This window comes from Micropterus dolomieu, linkage group LG10 (assembly GCF_021292245.1).
Source record: "Micropterus dolomieu isolate WLL.071019.BEF.003 ecotype Adirondacks linkage group LG10, ASM2129224v1, whole genome shotgun sequence".
In the NCBI taxonomy this organism is placed as follows: domain Eukaryota; kingdom Metazoa; phylum Chordata; class Actinopteri; order Centrarchiformes; family Centrarchidae; genus Micropterus; species Micropterus dolomieu.
The window spans coordinates 17,190,504-17,208,404 of record NC_060159.1 but is presented as its reverse complement, the minus strand read 5'-3'; the positions used below and the strand labels follow the sequence as shown (position 1 = coordinate 17,208,404).

General features: G+C 40.5%; 1 protein-coding gene across 3 annotated transcripts in view; it reads left to right on the top strand.

Moving 5' to 3' along the window:
* The window catches only part of LOC123977867 (pleckstrin homology domain-containing family G member 1), a 44,233-nt gene that overhangs the window by 13,231 nt on the left and 13,101 nt on the right, over nt 1-17,901 (top strand). For all 3 annotated transcript variants that reach the window (XM_046060881.1, XM_046060879.1, XM_046060882.1), the window contains exons 2-5: nt 4,166-4,737; nt 11,329-11,429; nt 12,883-12,952; nt 17,724-17,770. In XM_046060881.1, coding sequence (XP_045916837.1) covers nt 4,315-4,737; nt 11,329-11,429; nt 12,883-12,952; nt 17,724-17,770 — 641 coding nt within the window. In that variant the 5' untranslated portion in view covers nt 4,166-4,314. The remainder of the gene's footprint in view (nt 1-4,165; nt 4,738-11,328; nt 11,430-12,882; nt 12,953-17,723; nt 17,771-17,901) is intronic.

The window sequence follows — 17,901 nt, the reverse complement described above, 5'->3', positions numbered from 1 at the left end:
CAAAACACTTTTCTTTCTGAGAAACAATGTAACCAAGATTCAATTTCCTTTTCTATTGCTATGAAAAACATGTGTGTGATGGTTCAGTGAAGCGGGACGGACTTGACGGCCCATATTGATCAAACTGTTTATACATGATTTTTGGACTTAAAGATCCACTAATCAATATTTTTTTGGTACCAGTGGATTAATTCACTGTCTGTAATTTGTCAAATTCCAGAAGTAACTATCAACAAACTTTGCAGTTCCCTCAGATTTACATTTAAAGCATGTAAAGAGGCTTAAAATGTATGTATACTAGGTCTGCGGACGTTAACACGTTATTATCGTGTTGTTATTACGTTAACGCATTAATTAATTAACGCCAACAATTATTTTATCTCACGTTAACACAGTTTTTTATTATTATTATTTGGGAAGTCTGTTGCTCCCTGGCTCTTAATACACATACAGTCAAACCGTGGGTCACAGGAGGGGTGGGATGTTGATCAGCCAGCAAATCACCCACCCAAACAAGCAGTGGAGGGAGGCTTGGGCAGACTACGCTGGATGCAGCGGGTGGGAGAAGTAATAATAATAATAATAATCCTTATTTGTAGAGCACTTTTCAAAAACAAGTTACAAAGTGCTTTAATAAGTGTAAAGAATGGGAAAAAAAAAAAAAAAAAAAAAAGATAAGAGCATGAAAATTTTAATAATAAAAAAAAAAAAGTAAGACAGCACTCCGCGAGGAAACTTCTGGCGCTCTATCAATAGTAACAATGGCAACGGCTTCTGTGCACTACACAGCTGTAGCCTCTTTAACTTAATTTAAAATTATAGGCTACATAACTTTACCTTATAGGCCTTCATCTAGTTTTGCGGGGATTCTCTGTCATGTGAATTGTTGATGTACTTATAACTATTTAGTAAACCGTAATAGATTCTGGAGACTCAAAACAGCGAGGATCAGTCTCTCTTCCAATGATTTGTGCTGCGCGTCGCGTACAAAAAGTTCAAGACAATTAACCTTCAGCAGCGGGCGGGAGTGTGCGTCAGGCGAGCACAACCGCGACAGTTTCACGATAACTCGCACACTTGTCGCTACGCCTTGTGCTCGACCACTTTACCTCACTCTAACAGGGACATTTGCTACTGAACATAGACTGTTAATGCTGCTCCCTGATAAAAGAAAAATGTTTCTGCTGATACCTGTTCAGAAAAAACAAGAAAAAAGATTTAGATATGTTAACTTGTTGCTCAGAAGGTGCCTGTTATGATATGATCGTGACTCTGGACTCTGATGGTAACTTGTTTTAACAAGCTAGATAAAAGGTCCCTGGCAGTGGCAAATAGCTTTGGTTTTATATTTGATTTACATTAATTTTTAAGTTGAGATTTACAAGAAATATTTTATGTGTTTGCATACCACATGTTATTTTTATGTATATAGAGGTACATTTAAATTAAGTGCGCAATGCACTGCTTTAGAATTCATTATTCAATTCTGCGCATAACAATGCGATTAATCGTGATGCACTAATGTATACACTTAGCTTGTTTAGCTTATTGTTTTGGTTGGCCTCCATACTCTTCTCTCATCAACTTGTTTCCAACGGGCTGCCATTTTCAGCATCAAACAGCAGATGGACAAAGTTAGCAACTAGCTAGTGAAGAAGGTGGAGCATTTATCAATTAAAAATGCTAGATAATTCCCTCACGAGTTCATTTAGACCAAAACAGAGCAGAATATTATACCATATATATATATATATATATATATATATATATCATTTTTGGAAATATGCTCATTCACTTTGTGATTAGGTCAGTGGCTGGGTGATGCGCTTAGCTTAGCATAGACCTGTTCAACTTCCTGTACAACCATAGCTTGTCGTTTTTACAGTAGCCCAGATAGAGCAAGAACATCCAGGTTCAGTTTCTTAACTTGGTATCAGTATAGTAGTGGTTGCCAGAATCAAACCTGTGATCTTTCCATGACAAACCAGTCTAACAAGCATGCCTGCTGCTGAAGTGCTCTCAAAAGAGGCGTCACCATGGCAAAAAGACCTCCAAGTTACCTATTTGAAAGATGAGAGAGTGGGCATGTACCTGGATTCTTTGTGCTTGTTCTCAGTTTCACATTTCATGTTTTTGAACGCGAGTCTGTGATCTTCGATGCTTTGAAGTCGGATAGGTTTAGGCTGAGCCGGTGCTGCTGGCAGCGAGAGAGTGACACTGTCCTATAGGGCATAGGACCTCAGTGTTGCCACAACTCCGGAGCTGCCCGGGTCACTGGTGTATCGAGCTTTGATGATAAAGACTGGTGTCAAACTCCCATTGAGGTGGTATGAGGCTCTCTCATGCTGTCTTTCCCTTGCTTTCCTTGTCCTTTCTATGAAGCGAGACCTTGGAAAACATTGAGGGAAACTTGGAAGGCTTCTGTCTGATACGCTGCATGTGTGGTTTCATTTAAGCTGGCCTGACTGTGGGGCCTTGGGAGTCGGTAATCATATCTTAACAGATCTCTCCACAGACACAAGGTTGTGAGCCAGATTGGCACAGGCTTGACGCCAGATAGACTCCTGTAGTTGTACACACAAACTTGTCTCTCTTCTGTGGAAATAGGTCTTTCATTCATTGCCTCGGTGTGGAGTCTTCTCAGCATTACATTGTTAATCTTGTCATTAAACTCAATCTCTTGCTCTGTCTCGCTGTATAAATGCTCACACACATATTTACCACTCACACATATCAATTAGAAATCAAAGGTTTCTGTCTTGTCTTTTCTCTCACTGGTTTGGTAGTTATTGCCAGCTCCTTGTAAATGAAAAGTTTCTTTGGTTGGAACTGAGGCCAACCTAGTAGTCCTCATATGGCGTGCAGTCAGTCAGACTGTGGTCATCTGGAATGTCAGGAATTGGGATGCTAAACAGATAGAGACTGTAAGAATATGAAAGTGATATTCTAAGTGTTAGAAGTTGCATACAGTGAGTCTTTTAAGTGCTTAGTTTTAAAGAGAGAGAAATACAGGGTCAGTGCCTGTCGAATGTGTGAATTTAATGTGAATTTTAACAGCTCTGTGTGTGACCTTCCAGCATCAGTAAATCTTTTGGACATTAATTTTGAGAGTCGTGTACTTATTGTAAACGAATAAGATGTTACACTTCTGAAATACTTTAACTAACTACATTTATTATTTAATAATATTCCAGTTTAAGCACTCTATGTTCTGTCTACTTTGATTTATGGCACCTATAGTTGGTCTGTCCATTTTGAAATAGGAAATCCTCCACTGTGTCTCTAACTGAGGCTATGCCCATTTTCTTTACTGTTCAAGTTTTTTTTTTCTCATCCAGGAAAGAGATTGTCTTTGGTTGTAAGGTTCTCAACCATAGCTTGTAGTTTTTACAATAGCTTTTTTTGACTTGTCAGATACCAACCCTTACACTATATTGCATTTTACATTTTGTGCCAGATATCACAAAGGCACTGTTCTACTGGTCTTAGCAAAATAAAACATTGGAAGTTTCTTGCAAAGGAAGATGTGAAAGACCCAAAACAAGCAGCACCATCACTGTGATAGACGACAACAACAACAACAACAACAACAACAACAACAACAACAACAACAACAACAACAACAACAACAACAACAACAACAACAACAACAACAACAACAACAACATTTTATGTAGCAACACTATAACAGCATTTCTGTTGGTATGTTCGAGAGATACCAATTGTCTAGACTGTGGTCTTATATGTTTGCGGTAATTATAGCCAGGCATCATGATTACAACAACCATGTATTTAAAAATGCAATAGGCAGAGCCATTGTTTAGGGGACATGTAGGCCAACAAAAGCCCTATAGCACAATGCAAGCAAGGGGCTACAAGTGTGGGCGTGTTGCTACAGGTTAGTACAGATAGAAAAGAAAACAAACCAGGAAGTCCAGTTTGAAGCTTTACAAGACAGGATACAACAATTTATGCAACTGTGAGCCCAGATTATGCAATTGGAAGGTTCTCTTGGCAACAAGCAGTAACTGTCTCCAACATGTCAATGCTTACAAAGTAAATTAGACCAATGCTACATGGTAATTGCTACAAGGCAACACTACTTACATGTTTGAAATAAAATTGATTATTGAAAATCTCTCCCTTCTCTCATTTTCCCCTTTAGACGATTATAACTACCTGCCTGATGCGTTGCCTCCTCTTCCTGAAGTCCCGGACTCTGGCTCAGTCCTGAGCTCCGCTGACATACCGGCCCGCTGCCTCCGCAATCCGGCCTTCCGCTATACCTCCTTGCGCTACTGCTCCGCCCTCAGCATGGACTCCTCTCCCGACAGCGCCGAAAGGCCAATCAGCTACAGCTCCACCTCTTCCTCCGCTTCCTCCCGAGACAGTCACTGCTCGCTGGGCAGCCGCTCCACCCTCGTCCCCGCCCCTCACTGTAACGCAGGGACCTCAGACCAGGACTCCGGGGCGATTCGGTTGGAACTGGTCCCAGCCCGGCAGCTGGGATGCCGGGAGGACGATGAGAGAAATGATGGAAGGATGGACACAGGGAGGGGACAAGGAAGACAGGGCAGTGGACAGACTCTAATAGAACATTCAGAGCCTGAGCTGGCCCCAGATGGAGGAGAGCGGGCAGGTCAGGTGCAAGGACCCAGGACGTATGTGGACCGGGTGGTGCAGGAGATACTGGACACCGAGAGAACCTATGTCCAGGACCTGCGTAGCATTGTAGAAGTAAGGAACACTCAACCACAAACATATGTTAAAACACAACTTGTGTAAATTAGAAGCAGAAGGATTGGCAGGACATCAAATGTAGAGTGAGGCCTTGAAACAAAGTTGTGCTTTTACAGTGTATATCAGCTCCGAATGTGGCTTTTTAGCTTTCACCCAGGACATGTGCGTGAATTTAAAATGCTGAGATAAAAATGAGAAATAATCCTGATTGTTTCCCGAAGGATCCATTTTGTTTACAGTGGGGGGAGAAGTAAAAGTACATACTGTATATAGCAGTGTAAAAATGCAAGTGAAGTCCCGCATTCAAAAGTACAAAAGTATTATCAGCTAAATATTCTACAAGTATCAATAATGGATACGTACTAGTTCTGCACTAAAATGGCACCTATTATTAGATAATCCTACAGTGTTAGAGCAGCATTTTACTGTTGTGTTAATCTGGTTTCAGTTTTAGGACATATTTACTTTTTTAGAGAATATTTGACATTTTACCTCTTCAGACGTAGACTAAACACTGCTTTTTTGAAAGAGGTCACGTCGAAATGGTTGGGAACCACTGGTTTGATCTTTAACAATCCACTTGTTTATACTAAGCTTATCATATGATTTTTGTGTAGAATCTTAATCTGAAAAGTAACTAGAACCACTGTTCTATTCAATGACTAGAGGTAGAAAGTGGAGAATATCTTTCTCATGGTTAAAGAAAACGATAAACTAGAGTGTTTCCCAGCTGACCCAGTTGAGGTCCAAGCAGCAGTGGGAATCATGAATGTGTTTGACTGCGGAGCCTTCTTAACCCTGGTCTTTTTAGGAGGAATAAGGTGCTTTAAATCATCGGATAACCAGTGTTGGGCAAGTTACTCAGAAATTGTAATATATTACTAGTTACTTATTACTCCTTAAAAAAGTAATATTATTACTTTGCTTATTACTGCGTGATAAAGTAACTAGTTACGTTACTAGTTAAGTTACTATTACTTTCCAGTGTTTCCCACAGAATGACAGCGGAGGGGGGGGTTATTCTAACATTGGACAGGTTTGTGCAGCGGTGTTCACGAGAGAGAGGGAGAGCCAGGAGGTGCTGCACGAATATATGCTCCTCAATACAGCAAAAAAAGTATTTTAAATATGCCTGGTAAAAATATGGAAAATCAGTATCTGGCGGTCAGAGTTGATAATTGTCCAAATTATTGGCTAATTATGGGAAACACTGCTTTCACTACCACCCACCTTCACCCCCAAACAAAGCAGTCTCCCCTGACTTTTTAACTAACATCATATCCATAACAGCAGCAAGGAGTGTGGTATTTACGGAGCATATAGCCTAGGCCTAACGTTTCTTAACGGTACCGGCTGAAATAAACACATAAAGCAAGTAAATCCCGACTTTTAAACAGCGTTTTTTCTGCTCATGTAGCCTATTTTTATAATAGCAGTATTCAGTAGTTACAAAACGTTACATTAACGCCACTCTCTCCCGGCGAGTCCGAGCATCAGTGACAGAAGCTGCCGGAGTTTCTTTCACGAGTTTCACATTGCTGTGCTGCTTCAGCAGATGCTTCAATAAATCAGGTGTAGAAATGTTCGCAGCTATTTGCTGCTCGCACAGAGTTTACAATAGATAACAATGTTCTTTGCATCTTAGACCGTGACACAATAATGGCAGTAACTACTTACAGCGGTGGAAAGAATGCCTCTCTCCCTCGTTCTACATTCTTCATTTAGTGTTTGGCTATCAGCGGACATTAACAACAAAGTCTGGTGCCGCTGAGCTGCCACAGAGACGTGGATTTACGTCAAAGATGGTGTGTTCAGTAACGAGTAACGCAGCGTTACTTGCCTTAGTAACTAGTAATAATATTTTTGTTTTAGAAAAGTAATTAGCAATAATGGCAGTAACTAGTTACTAGTAACGCGTTACTGCTCAACACTGCGGATAACACACATCCTTTGAGTTTTTGTGGTTTCCCTCACGTATGTGAGCTTGTTGCCTGCTATGGAACTATGGGGATAAATCGCTGTCGATATCATTGTAAATGCACAGGCAAATAGATTCAGAATCTGCAAACCCTTCATCTATTTGTAGATCGTATTTTGTGTTTACAAATTTGTATATTTGTAACTAATTGTCTGTGCATTTGCAATGAAACAGGCAGCGATTTACCCCCATAAAGAACCTCCAATACACTAAGCTCACCTGCGCTCTAAGGTGGGGTTTTTGGCCGAGTTACATGACACCGGTGCCTTTGTGCTACAGGCACACATTCAAAATGTTTTTTAAGCACACATACAATACTGTATGCACACACTCAGATGATTACACTCTTTTTGTGAGATTGGCTTTGAACTGCAAGGATACATCTCGCCTCCAGTCAGAGCTTTAGTGGCTTTGTTAAGGTTAGGGTGTAGTGGTTTCTATCAAAGGTTGCTTTTCTTTCTCTCTCTACCCTCTTTGTTTCTCTTTTCAGCTCTTTTTGATTTTCTATGAAACTTAAAATTCATATATTCTGTGCTCAAATGTGGTGTGTGTTAATTTACTTAATTTGAATTGATAGTGCTGTGAAATAACAAAAATGTTTTTGTTGAAGTTTTGCATGTGTGTAGGACCATGTAGGTCTTGGCGCTTTGCCCACCTATTCCTAAATCTTCCCTCTGCGTGTGTGTGTGTGTGTGTGTGTGTGTGTGTGTGTGTGTGTGTGTGTGTGTGTAGATGACATGATATATATATATTGTCAAAAGAAAGCAGTAAACTCATAATCTTTTTTTCTGGTTGTGGCCTGTCGCCCCTGATCGATGTGCCATCCTCTACTGCTCCACCTTCCTTTCCTTCCCTCTTCAGGATGCAGACGTGAGGAAAAGGGGGGATGAGACAGAGGAAGGTAGGGAGAGGGACTTAGCTCTGAGATAACAATGTCCAAAGTAGGTTATGCAAACACTGAACAGAGCTTAGGAGCTGTACCTAATAACCCTCTACTTCCTCTACTCTGCAGACCACCTATTGCCATTAGACAAGAAGACCACCCAGCCCTGAAAGACCACACTTAGATGGCAGGACAGCTAATTCTTCACCAGTACATTAGGAAAAGACACATCCATTTAGCCTTTCTTCACCTCTTTAATAACAGTTCCAGTGGGTGTACAGAGATGGATTGCACTGATTGTATCTTTATGAATGGAGCTTTTAACATGACATGACCTATACTGAGGAAAAGACTGGAGCTGCTGGAGCACAGCATCGACCCATCTATTATTAGCACTGTCCTATGTGAGCTGCTCCTGCAACGCCCGTTTCAGTAATCCCTTTACCCATGCTGCTTCCTGCGAGGGAAGAAGGTGTGACAGCTTTAACTCAAATATTTACCCAGACTCCCCTGGGCTCACCTGTGTTTCATCTGTCAGCGGTGGTGTTGTGGTCCACATATACTCTGCTGCCTGTGTGTGAACTGTACGTGTGGATTTAGATTAGTCACAGTGTACATGTGTAACTATTGCACAGTTTGTTGGTTTGTGCAAGGATGAGTACATTTCTATGGTAGCCCTGAAAGCTCAACCTACTGCAACTTAAGAAAACACATGCAAATAAAGAAAATATCTTCACCAGTTTGACAACACATGCACAATTGGAAAGAAAAACACACGGTGCAAACACAGAAACATGTGGCAAATACAGGATACCCAACCAAATACAGAAACTCTGCAAGTTGCCAGAACACAGTGGAAATTAATTACAAACAACAGAAGTTTCCAGGGGATACAAAAAAGTGATGAAAACACCTGAAATATTTATAATCCCTGGAAACATCTGTTGTTTTGTAACAAATTTCTGTTGTGTTCTGTGCGACTTGCTGTGTTTCTGTATTTGGTTGTTTCCTGTATTTTGTTCTTTTTTCTCATTTAGCTGTGTTTTTTTCCTCTAAATTCTGCATGGATTGTGAAATTTGTGAAAATGTTTTCTTCATTTGCATTTGTTTTGTCTATTTGTGAGTGTTTTCTTAAGTTTCAGTGCATTGAGCTCTCAGAGCTGTTTCTTAGTTCTGTCTTAGTTATGTGGGATCGCCCTCTTTTGCGCGATCAGTGTGTTTAGTGAGGCAAATCTGTTAAACACAAACAACCTCAAAGACAAGGCTCTGATCTTCGTCTCCCTCCACCATCTCTTCCTCTGGTTTCCCCTTTTTTTCCGCTCTGAGACCTGGAACGCATCGCCAGGCCATTTGAAGTTGACCAGAAGATTGGAAATAAACTGGGAACATCACTTGGCCTGCAGAAACAATCAAACAACGAGATTTGGATTTGCTGAGGGATGTGTTTGGTGTGTAGGAAAAGAGTGTGTACTTGAGGAGGTTAATGGTTAACATGAGAAAGTATCAAGTTTGTACATGTTAGGTCTGATGCTTAGCAGGGAGTGTACCTTAAGAGGTGTGTGTGTGTGTGTGTGCGTGCTTGCGTGCGTGCGTGCGTGCGTGCGGCTACCCATTGTTGAGCTAAGTCAGGCTTTAGCTGAGGGTGATGAGTGAATGGGTCATGCCCGGTCAGATTCGTGACCCCGTGGCTAATAAAGCATCACATTACACGTGACCTCCGATAGTCAACAAAATCTAAACATGACCTTTTGACGTGACCCCCGACATAATCACCAACCTGCCCGTTAGTCTTATTGTGTAACTCAAATCCTCAAAAACAAAATCTTGGCCTAAAGCACTTGTATAACCTTTAAGCCCTAAACATCCAAGATGGCTGTCACTCCACAGTTTCAATTAATTCTCCGATGTTTGTTTTAGCTGTTTGTCTCTTTTTTACATCACAGCACTTCTCCTAATCAAACACAATTTAATGGGACCGCTCAGGCTCAGCTATTATAATAATAATGATAATGATGGCTAAATACATAAAACATTACAGGGTACAGAAGCAGAAGCAGAAATTATGCAAACAGACTTAAAGGGAGTGAACAGGGAGAGCCCCTCTCTCTGTTCTCTTTGGTCTCCTATAAAACACACAAGTGTTGTGTGTGCTGAAATGATCAGTGGGTGTGTGTTTGTGCATGTTCAGGGAAGCCTGGTACTTTTCTCTGTGTTGTAATGTCTGTCCTGCCTAGTTGCAGGTTGTGATCTGGTTTGAAAACCATTACTGTGCTGCCACCAGGATGCATCCTCTTCCTTAACCACTAACCATACCTGTTTCTGGTGTGAAGGTTTAAATACAGCTGCACTGGTGGTTGAGATCATTTTTGTGTGAGTGTGTGTGTGTGCGCGCGCGCCCTGGAGTTTCAAGTGTTCTTCCTGTGTTTTGGGACTTTGGCAACTATCAGAGCTTCACCCATCCATCAGTGAGACAGACGAGCAAAAGACGCTTTGTAGGAAGGAGCAGAGAGATATACACAGACGTTCTTGCATGATCTCGTTTTACTACTTTACTGATCTTATAAAGACTGTTGTTAGTGCTGCAGAATAGTGAACAAGCATAATCAGCATGCTGACTGCACAGAGAGAAGAACTGGGCTCCCAACAGAGAAACATACAGCTAAAACAATCAGTGCCTCTGCGACTGTCTTTCTCGCTCCACCCTTCACTTTCTTCCTTCAGGGCAGACTGAGACCTGAGACTGGTGTTTAATCACCCAGAGTCATATCAGCACTCCTCACTAACGGCAGTTATGGAGGCAGTGATAAGAGCCAGAGAGTAAAATCCTCTCAAAAGACTTATACTTGTTTTTCAACAGGGAGCCATGTTAAACCTGTGTTTCCCAGAATTTTTCTGCCTCTGGGATTCATTTACTCTAAACCACATGACCTGGGTATGATTTCCTTATCAAGCTGTTTACACAAAACAACAATAGGGATCAGACACAAATGGGCTGTCTTAAAATACATTACACATGGTTTTGACAGTTACACCAGATTTTACTTTTGTCTCTCCCACTTTAAATCTAATTAAAAACGGAAACCATAACAACAGTGTTTTAGTTTTATGTTTTTGTGTGAGTTTTTATTTCAATAAAAATTGCTTCTGTATGTTTCAGTGCAATGTAACTGCAACCCTGGAGAGTAGGCACAAAGCGTGAATGTAAAAATAAACTGTGTATCTGGATGCTACAGGATTATGACATTAATGAAGTGTTCATTATTATGTGGCTTGGACTGGGACACATCGTGTCGACCTCCATTGGGACATATTAACAGTTCTGGTCCTCCGGAGACACGGAAAATAATATGCTTCCTTGACAGAAATCGTCAATAAACACCTTTCTGAAAGTAACCTTAACTCAAACTACTCATGCTTTGGTGTCTGAAACAGTCTTAAACGAAAGAAATGTCACTTAGCAGCTCTAAAAATGTGACTAATCATCCATTAACGTACAGATTACTCACAGAATTTAATTATGGAAGAATATGAATCGTGGTCACAAGGCTATCGAACCAAAGTGGTGCAAAGTAGAGTCAAGTGGCCTAAGAGAGTAGTGGAAGCTGAAGGAGTCACAATGTGAGTGGTCTGTCAAAATCAAGTGTGTGTGTGTGCTGAGAGGCTGATGGCAACCAAAATTTCAACCATGCAGATCTAATGTGACGACTTTCTTTCTTTGTCTCTGCAGGACTACTTGGAGTGTATCAGTAATCAGTCTCGGCTGGCCCTGGGCTCTGAGGATAAAGGCTCTCTGTTCGGCAACATCCAGGACATCTACCACTTTAACAGGTACAACCTACATGCACAGACATGTAGACTTGAGGCCTAATGCCCCCGTCCACACCATTATCGAATGGATAGTCGTTTACGACTCGGAAGCATTCACATCACAGAACAATTCAAGACAGTTGTGTGATTACAGCGTTGGTTAAAAATACTGCGCACTGACAATAAAATACTATACCAATTACATTTATATGGGTGAAACTACCTTTAACAATGCACTTTGGCTGACATGAGGTGTTCCTATTTTCTTGATTTTCAGGCTCTGTGTTATAAGCGCTAGGTCAGACACAACAGAAAAATCTGTTTTTCCAGACTTTATGTAAACAATATTTACAAGTTTGAATGTCATTATTACGATAACTCTGATACAACAAAACTTCGGCATTTGACTTGACTGCCTAAAGGTTTGAATGCTCCTGAGACTGGAAGAAAATAAATATTCTAAAGTCTCAAGTTTTGACCTCAAAAAATTCTTGAAGTAATAAAAAAATAAAGAAGATAGCAACAGGCAGACCTTACATTGCGGCATAGCTTCAATATTTTGTCATTAAGCCTCATTTAAAGGACTTAATCTCAGCCATGCGGGGGGAAAAATCATATCAGTAAATGGTCTAAATCTTTTCAATGAAAAACATCCTTGATCTTGACTTTCAGTTTGCTAATGAAGACTGGAGACTCAACTTTGGCTTTCCCCAAAGGTCTAAAAACACCTCTGGCTACACATAAATACACAGGCAGACTCTGGCCTCTCTCAGGCTCAACAACAACGCCCTGCGAATAGTGAAACTGAGCTGAGCCACCTGTTGATTTGTGGGAAGGGCGTTGCTGACAGTCAGGTGTGTGTAGGTCACTGTTTGCATATTTTTCTCCTCCGGCACTTCACTGTATGTGTGTGTGTGTGTGTGTGTGTGTGTGTGTGTGTGTGTGTGTGTGTGGGTGTGTGTGTGTTGCGTATTCAGACGAGATGGCTAGTTGAGCATCAGCCATGGTGGACACAAATGTTGCACACTCTTTCTCCCACCTATTCTCAGCTGTCATGCGCGGACAAACTGGCCAGTAAAAGGAAGCATGAAAGTAGTTTAAAGCGGTCACAGTGACCTCATCATTCAGCCATGAAACAATAACTCCAACAGCAGCCTTTTATTTAATTTTTTTTCCACAGTGTGCACTTACATACACAGCTACACACAGGAGCTGCCTAGTTTGAATTCATGGAAGTTTCTCATTTGTTTAGAGCCAAGTGCACTATGACCTAATTTCTGTACCCAGGGTGACTCTTGCTCCTGAAACTCACTGTTTGGAACAATGAATCGTGGGAGAGTAGTTTATACTTATGTGTCTAGGGAAGAAGAGGAAGAAGGGGAAGAGAGTATGCATGGGTGATAGGTAGTAGGAAAATATGTGTGGACATTTTCACTTCATAAACTGATTTCTTGGAGAACTGTGTTTGTTTCAGGGACCTTCTTCATGATCTTGAGAAGTGCAACGCTGACCCTGTGGCCATCGCAGAGTGCTTCGTATCCAAGGTACCCTGTGGCCTTTTTTCTCCTTTTTACAAATACACAATTCCCCTTTAAACTTTTCAGATGGTTTTATTTAAATAACAGTTCAAGGCCCAAATTAACTAATACTTAACAAAAGAATTAAGAATATGTATAAAACAATAATACACATCTGTGAAACAGAACTTTGTTTTTTCTTCTTTTCTATACATTGTTACATCAGTGTTAATCGGATAATACTTTTGTACTTTTACTTAAGTAGGGTTTTGAATGCAGGACGTAATGGAGTTTTTTTTTTACATTGCTATATTGGTACTTTTACTTAAGTAAAGGTTGTCAGTGCTTTGTCCACCACTGTCTGCACACTCCTCCTCTGCTTGTTGAAACTTGTCCAAACAGCTGGTACACACACACACACACACACACACACATGCACACACACAGAACATAAAATGAGAAACAGGCAATGCTCTTATATTAGAGATACGTAATAAAAATCAGGTGAAGACATGGCATGATGTCAGTGAAGTTTATTGAGGTGAGTAGCATTATTGTGTTGGTTTGAATCTCAGTTTTAAGTGCAAAGGAAGGACAACTCCAAAGCAACTCCAGAGGAATTTTAAGGACCGTCCAAATATATAATCACCTTTTTACTGGAGGGGGATAATAACAGTGGTTTATCATGAAAAAGTGAACTCAGCACTCTGTCTGTGCGTTTTCGCTTTTATTCCTCCACTACTCCTCACCCATCCATTCCCTAAAAAAAAAAAAGAAATTGCATGATTATGTCCCGTGATAATGTGCTGCATTCCGGCTCTTCCTCTAAAACACTTTACATTCCCTCCCTACCCTACTGCAATCACACCCAATACCACAGAGCAACTGTCTGACCATGTAGAAAACAAACATGTCACAGTCAGCGTCACAGACTCCCTAAATGCAGCAGCTGTTGTTGAGACAAACCCGCTTTATAACAGCCCACAGCACCACTCTGCATAATTAACTGGGATCCATAAACAAACCAGCGTGATGACATCTTGTAACCAACAGATGAATGTAAAGTTGCAGTTACAAAAGTCTCAACAGGAAACAAAGCTATTTTTTGATGAACTGATCTGAGATAACCCCCTAATTTAAAATTCAGACAACCAATTATTGACTTCTACACTGTAGCCTATACAGCATTTGTTATATCGCTCCACGTCTTAAAGTCCAAATCGCACCCTGCTTCTGATAACCTCTCTCTCATGAGACTCATACTGCAGATGTCCATTAAAAGCATTTTTATTTTATTGCTCCTGACCTGCTGCTCCAGGTACTATCCAACGCACACACACACACCTGTATAGTGTTTCACAGCCACTCACGTCCCACACAGAATCACCTTTTGCCTTTAAACACATAAAAACAACATAATACATCACCATTTGGGAAGTTGTTCAAAAATGTGTTAATATGCATAGATACAGTTTAGTTACAGTACTCAGGTTTAATCCGGTGCATACATGGTGACTGTGATTTAACCCAAACTTTTAGCCTTAAACAGGCATTTAATGTAGTCCATACATATTCTTACACAACCTAAAGTTTACTTTACTAAAACATAATGTTTCCATTGAGACTGAAAGTTAATTCTCAATTATAGAAATTGCAGTTTGCATATAATCATACTGTAAGGTCCATTAGTAGCTGTTCTGGAGCTTCCAGTCATATCACACAATTTTTATCAGAAGAAGAATTTTGCCTATTGTTAGTGGTATTTTAGATGTTTGAGCACCTTTAAGACTTCTCGTCCATATTTGCTTAAAAGTTGACATTAAACTTAGGATAAACTTAGACTTTTAAATGCTCTGACAAAATGGAAATCTAGACAATCACATACAATGATCTGCTGAAGAAGATCGTCTAATAAGGTGTAAAGCTCACAAGCAGATGTTTCCATGCTTAAATAACTGAATTACATTCACATACATTCCTTTATATATTAATATTAGTTCAGATAAACATATAGTAGCTGTGTCTTGGGTGTGACTGTTTGTGTTCATATATTTGTGTGTTTTAAGTCTCCTAATGTTCTAGTGTAAATATTTAGTCACCACTGACCTTCATGCCCCCTTTACATTGAGGTGTGTGTGTGTGTGTGTGTGTGTGTGTGTGTGTGTGTGTGTGTGTGTGTGCGCGCGCGCGCGCGCGCGTGCGTGCGTCATCATTTCGCAGGCTGAGTTCTGGTAAAAGTGTTGTAACCAGAATAGTAACCCGAGTTCTTTTGTTTGGTAGAAGGTTAGTCACGGTTGCTAAGACCCAGAAAAATCACAAAACCTCTCTTTCTCTATCTGCTGTGAAATATGCACGCACACACACACACACAGACACAATTACACTCACTTCTAATACTTTTCTAGTCTGAGCAGCCAAGAATCACAGCCCAGCACAGTGTTTGAAGAAGAGACAGATCTAGTTGTAAATCTCTCCCTCTCCCTCAGATAATTGGCTGTCTATGCTCATGTACCTCTCAGCTCCACTAAATCCTAACTGTGCTATGTGTTGAGTAAGCCTTTAAAGCATTTTATGGGTTGCTACATGCTGACTGAAACACAGAGGGCACAATTACAACAAGATTTTAAGCTTTTTTTTTTTCTCCGCCCCTAGTGATCTGTCGTGTTCACTGCTTACCTGATGACTCACGGTGACCAGTCCAGTCTCGACAAATCAGTGCAACAAAAAATCTACAGATTTATGACTTACCATTAAAGTGTTCAGTGGATGCTGTTACAACTCGACCTTTTTTTGGTTCACTGTGTAGTCTTTAGCAGCGCAGCTCAGAAAAATAAAAATCTTTCTATATAATTTGTATGTTGATACACTGGAAAGGGATTTTTTTTTTCTCTCACATCCAGTATTTGGATGTGATGATTATAGATTTAGCTTAGCTTATATTTCTTAAAGGGTGTATATTATAGATCTGAGCTATTTCAGGGTCTGCTGGTTGGGTGTGTGCAGACGTGCATGCTCTGCACATATTTGTATTACATAGAAGCATTTATGTATCTTGTGGTCTTGTGTTCACGGTCCAGAGAGATATTAAGAGTGTGTATAAGGAGTTCGTGTTAGTATGTGTCATCAGAAATCGATGGTGGCACATCTGGTTGTGTTTAGGCCTGGTCTGTGGCGGCAGACTGCTGGAGACGAGGAGGAGAGCTCTGCTCTTCAATTTAGGACAGTTCCCACTGAGCACCTCAGGCTAACTGTCTGTGTGCCTTTATCTGTGTGTGTTCATATGTTCAGTATAGTCTGGGGAGATGCACTGTTTGTGTTCATGTAGGTAGGCTGAATTGTTTGCCATTTCCTTGAATAGGAATGTATATTTACCTATAGCGAGAAACAAAAAGTTCACACACATCCTAGTCTATGCATACTGGAATTTTACTATGAATCACATGTTGGAAAATGTGTGTGAATGTCCACATTGCTCTGTGTGTGTGTGTGCGTGTACATTATAAACCAGGACAGATTGTCATCTGCCATGTGTGTGTCACTTCCTGCAACCCCCAAGTGTTTATGGACACAAATAAAGTTCAATTAGACTGTCACATTATGCAACTGTCAGGGGTTCATCTTGGGGCCTCCAAGAGAGCACAATGACTGGGCAGAAAAGCTTTTTAAAAGAGGAGGAATGCAAGATTGTGGAAGCAAAGAAAAGTAGAATATCGATGAAGAGAGAGAGGAAAAATGTATCAGGAGGAATACTGGAAACGATACGGTGACGGAGAGCATAGGAAGTTTCTGAGAGCAGAGAGAAAGAGGTTCAGACTAGCTTTGATAAGTCATGCCATCCCTGATGTCTTTGATGTTCAGAGAGGCATGCAAGGTGGGAAAAGGCTCAATTAAAGGGGCGGCGATGAAGTATGAGGGGATATTTAATCCGAGCGCTCGGGGCTGTTGGGATCAACAGAGACTTAAAGGCCAGCACGCAGGCTAATCATAAGCTACAGGGTTGACTTTCAATTAGTAGCGGTAAACGGAGGAGAAAGAGGATGCCTTGTCTGTGGGCTCAGAGTGTGCAGAGACGTAAACAAGAAATAACCGGCCAGTCATCAAAACTGCACCAAACCACTGCAAATACAGTACAACCAGTGATGGAGAGGCAAAAACGGAGAAGGATCGTACAGTACCAGTGGGTGGTTTTGTATGTTTGTATGTATAAATATGTATTTATAGATATAGATATATGTATGTATGGTGTAATATTTACAAAAATGTATGTAGACCGGATGTTGACTGTGAATGAAGCTTTGCGCTTTACAGGGGGAAAAAATCTGTATAATCATAATCAATATATATCATTCAAACAAACATGTTGGATACTACATATATGCATATACCAACCTGCAAACACACATAAATACACACATGTAAATAAATTGCCCAAATAAAATACTTTTTCAATTTTCAAAAAAGCCCTACGATAAAAAATATTTTTCAGAAAGAGATTTGAAATGAGGTTTGTTTGAGGGTTGAGATGCCCTAAAAGTAAAAGCTCATGATAAAGTACATGATTTGTTGTTAAAGAGCAAAAACACTCTTCGTGGGTCTTTTAATTAGTATTTATGTAATTATGTTGGGAGAAACAACACACCGAAAAATTGAAACAGAATGTCTGAAATGCATCCTTATAATGGAAAACATTATATCTGCTCACAGTGAGAATTACATGAGATCTCTACATCTCTTCAGTTAGTCCTGTTTCATGTTTACTTAAATACATCAACTAATTTGTCCTTGTTGTATTTTACAGAGTGAGGAATTCCACATTTATACTCAATACTGCACCAACTACCCACGGTAAGACAGCAACCAAAGTGTGTGTGTGTGTGTGTGTGTGTGTGTGGCTGTGTGTGTCTGTGTGTGTCTGTATTAAGCTAGTCTCTGAGGAGAGGTGATATGAGGCAGTGTTGTGTGCTCATGTCTGGCAC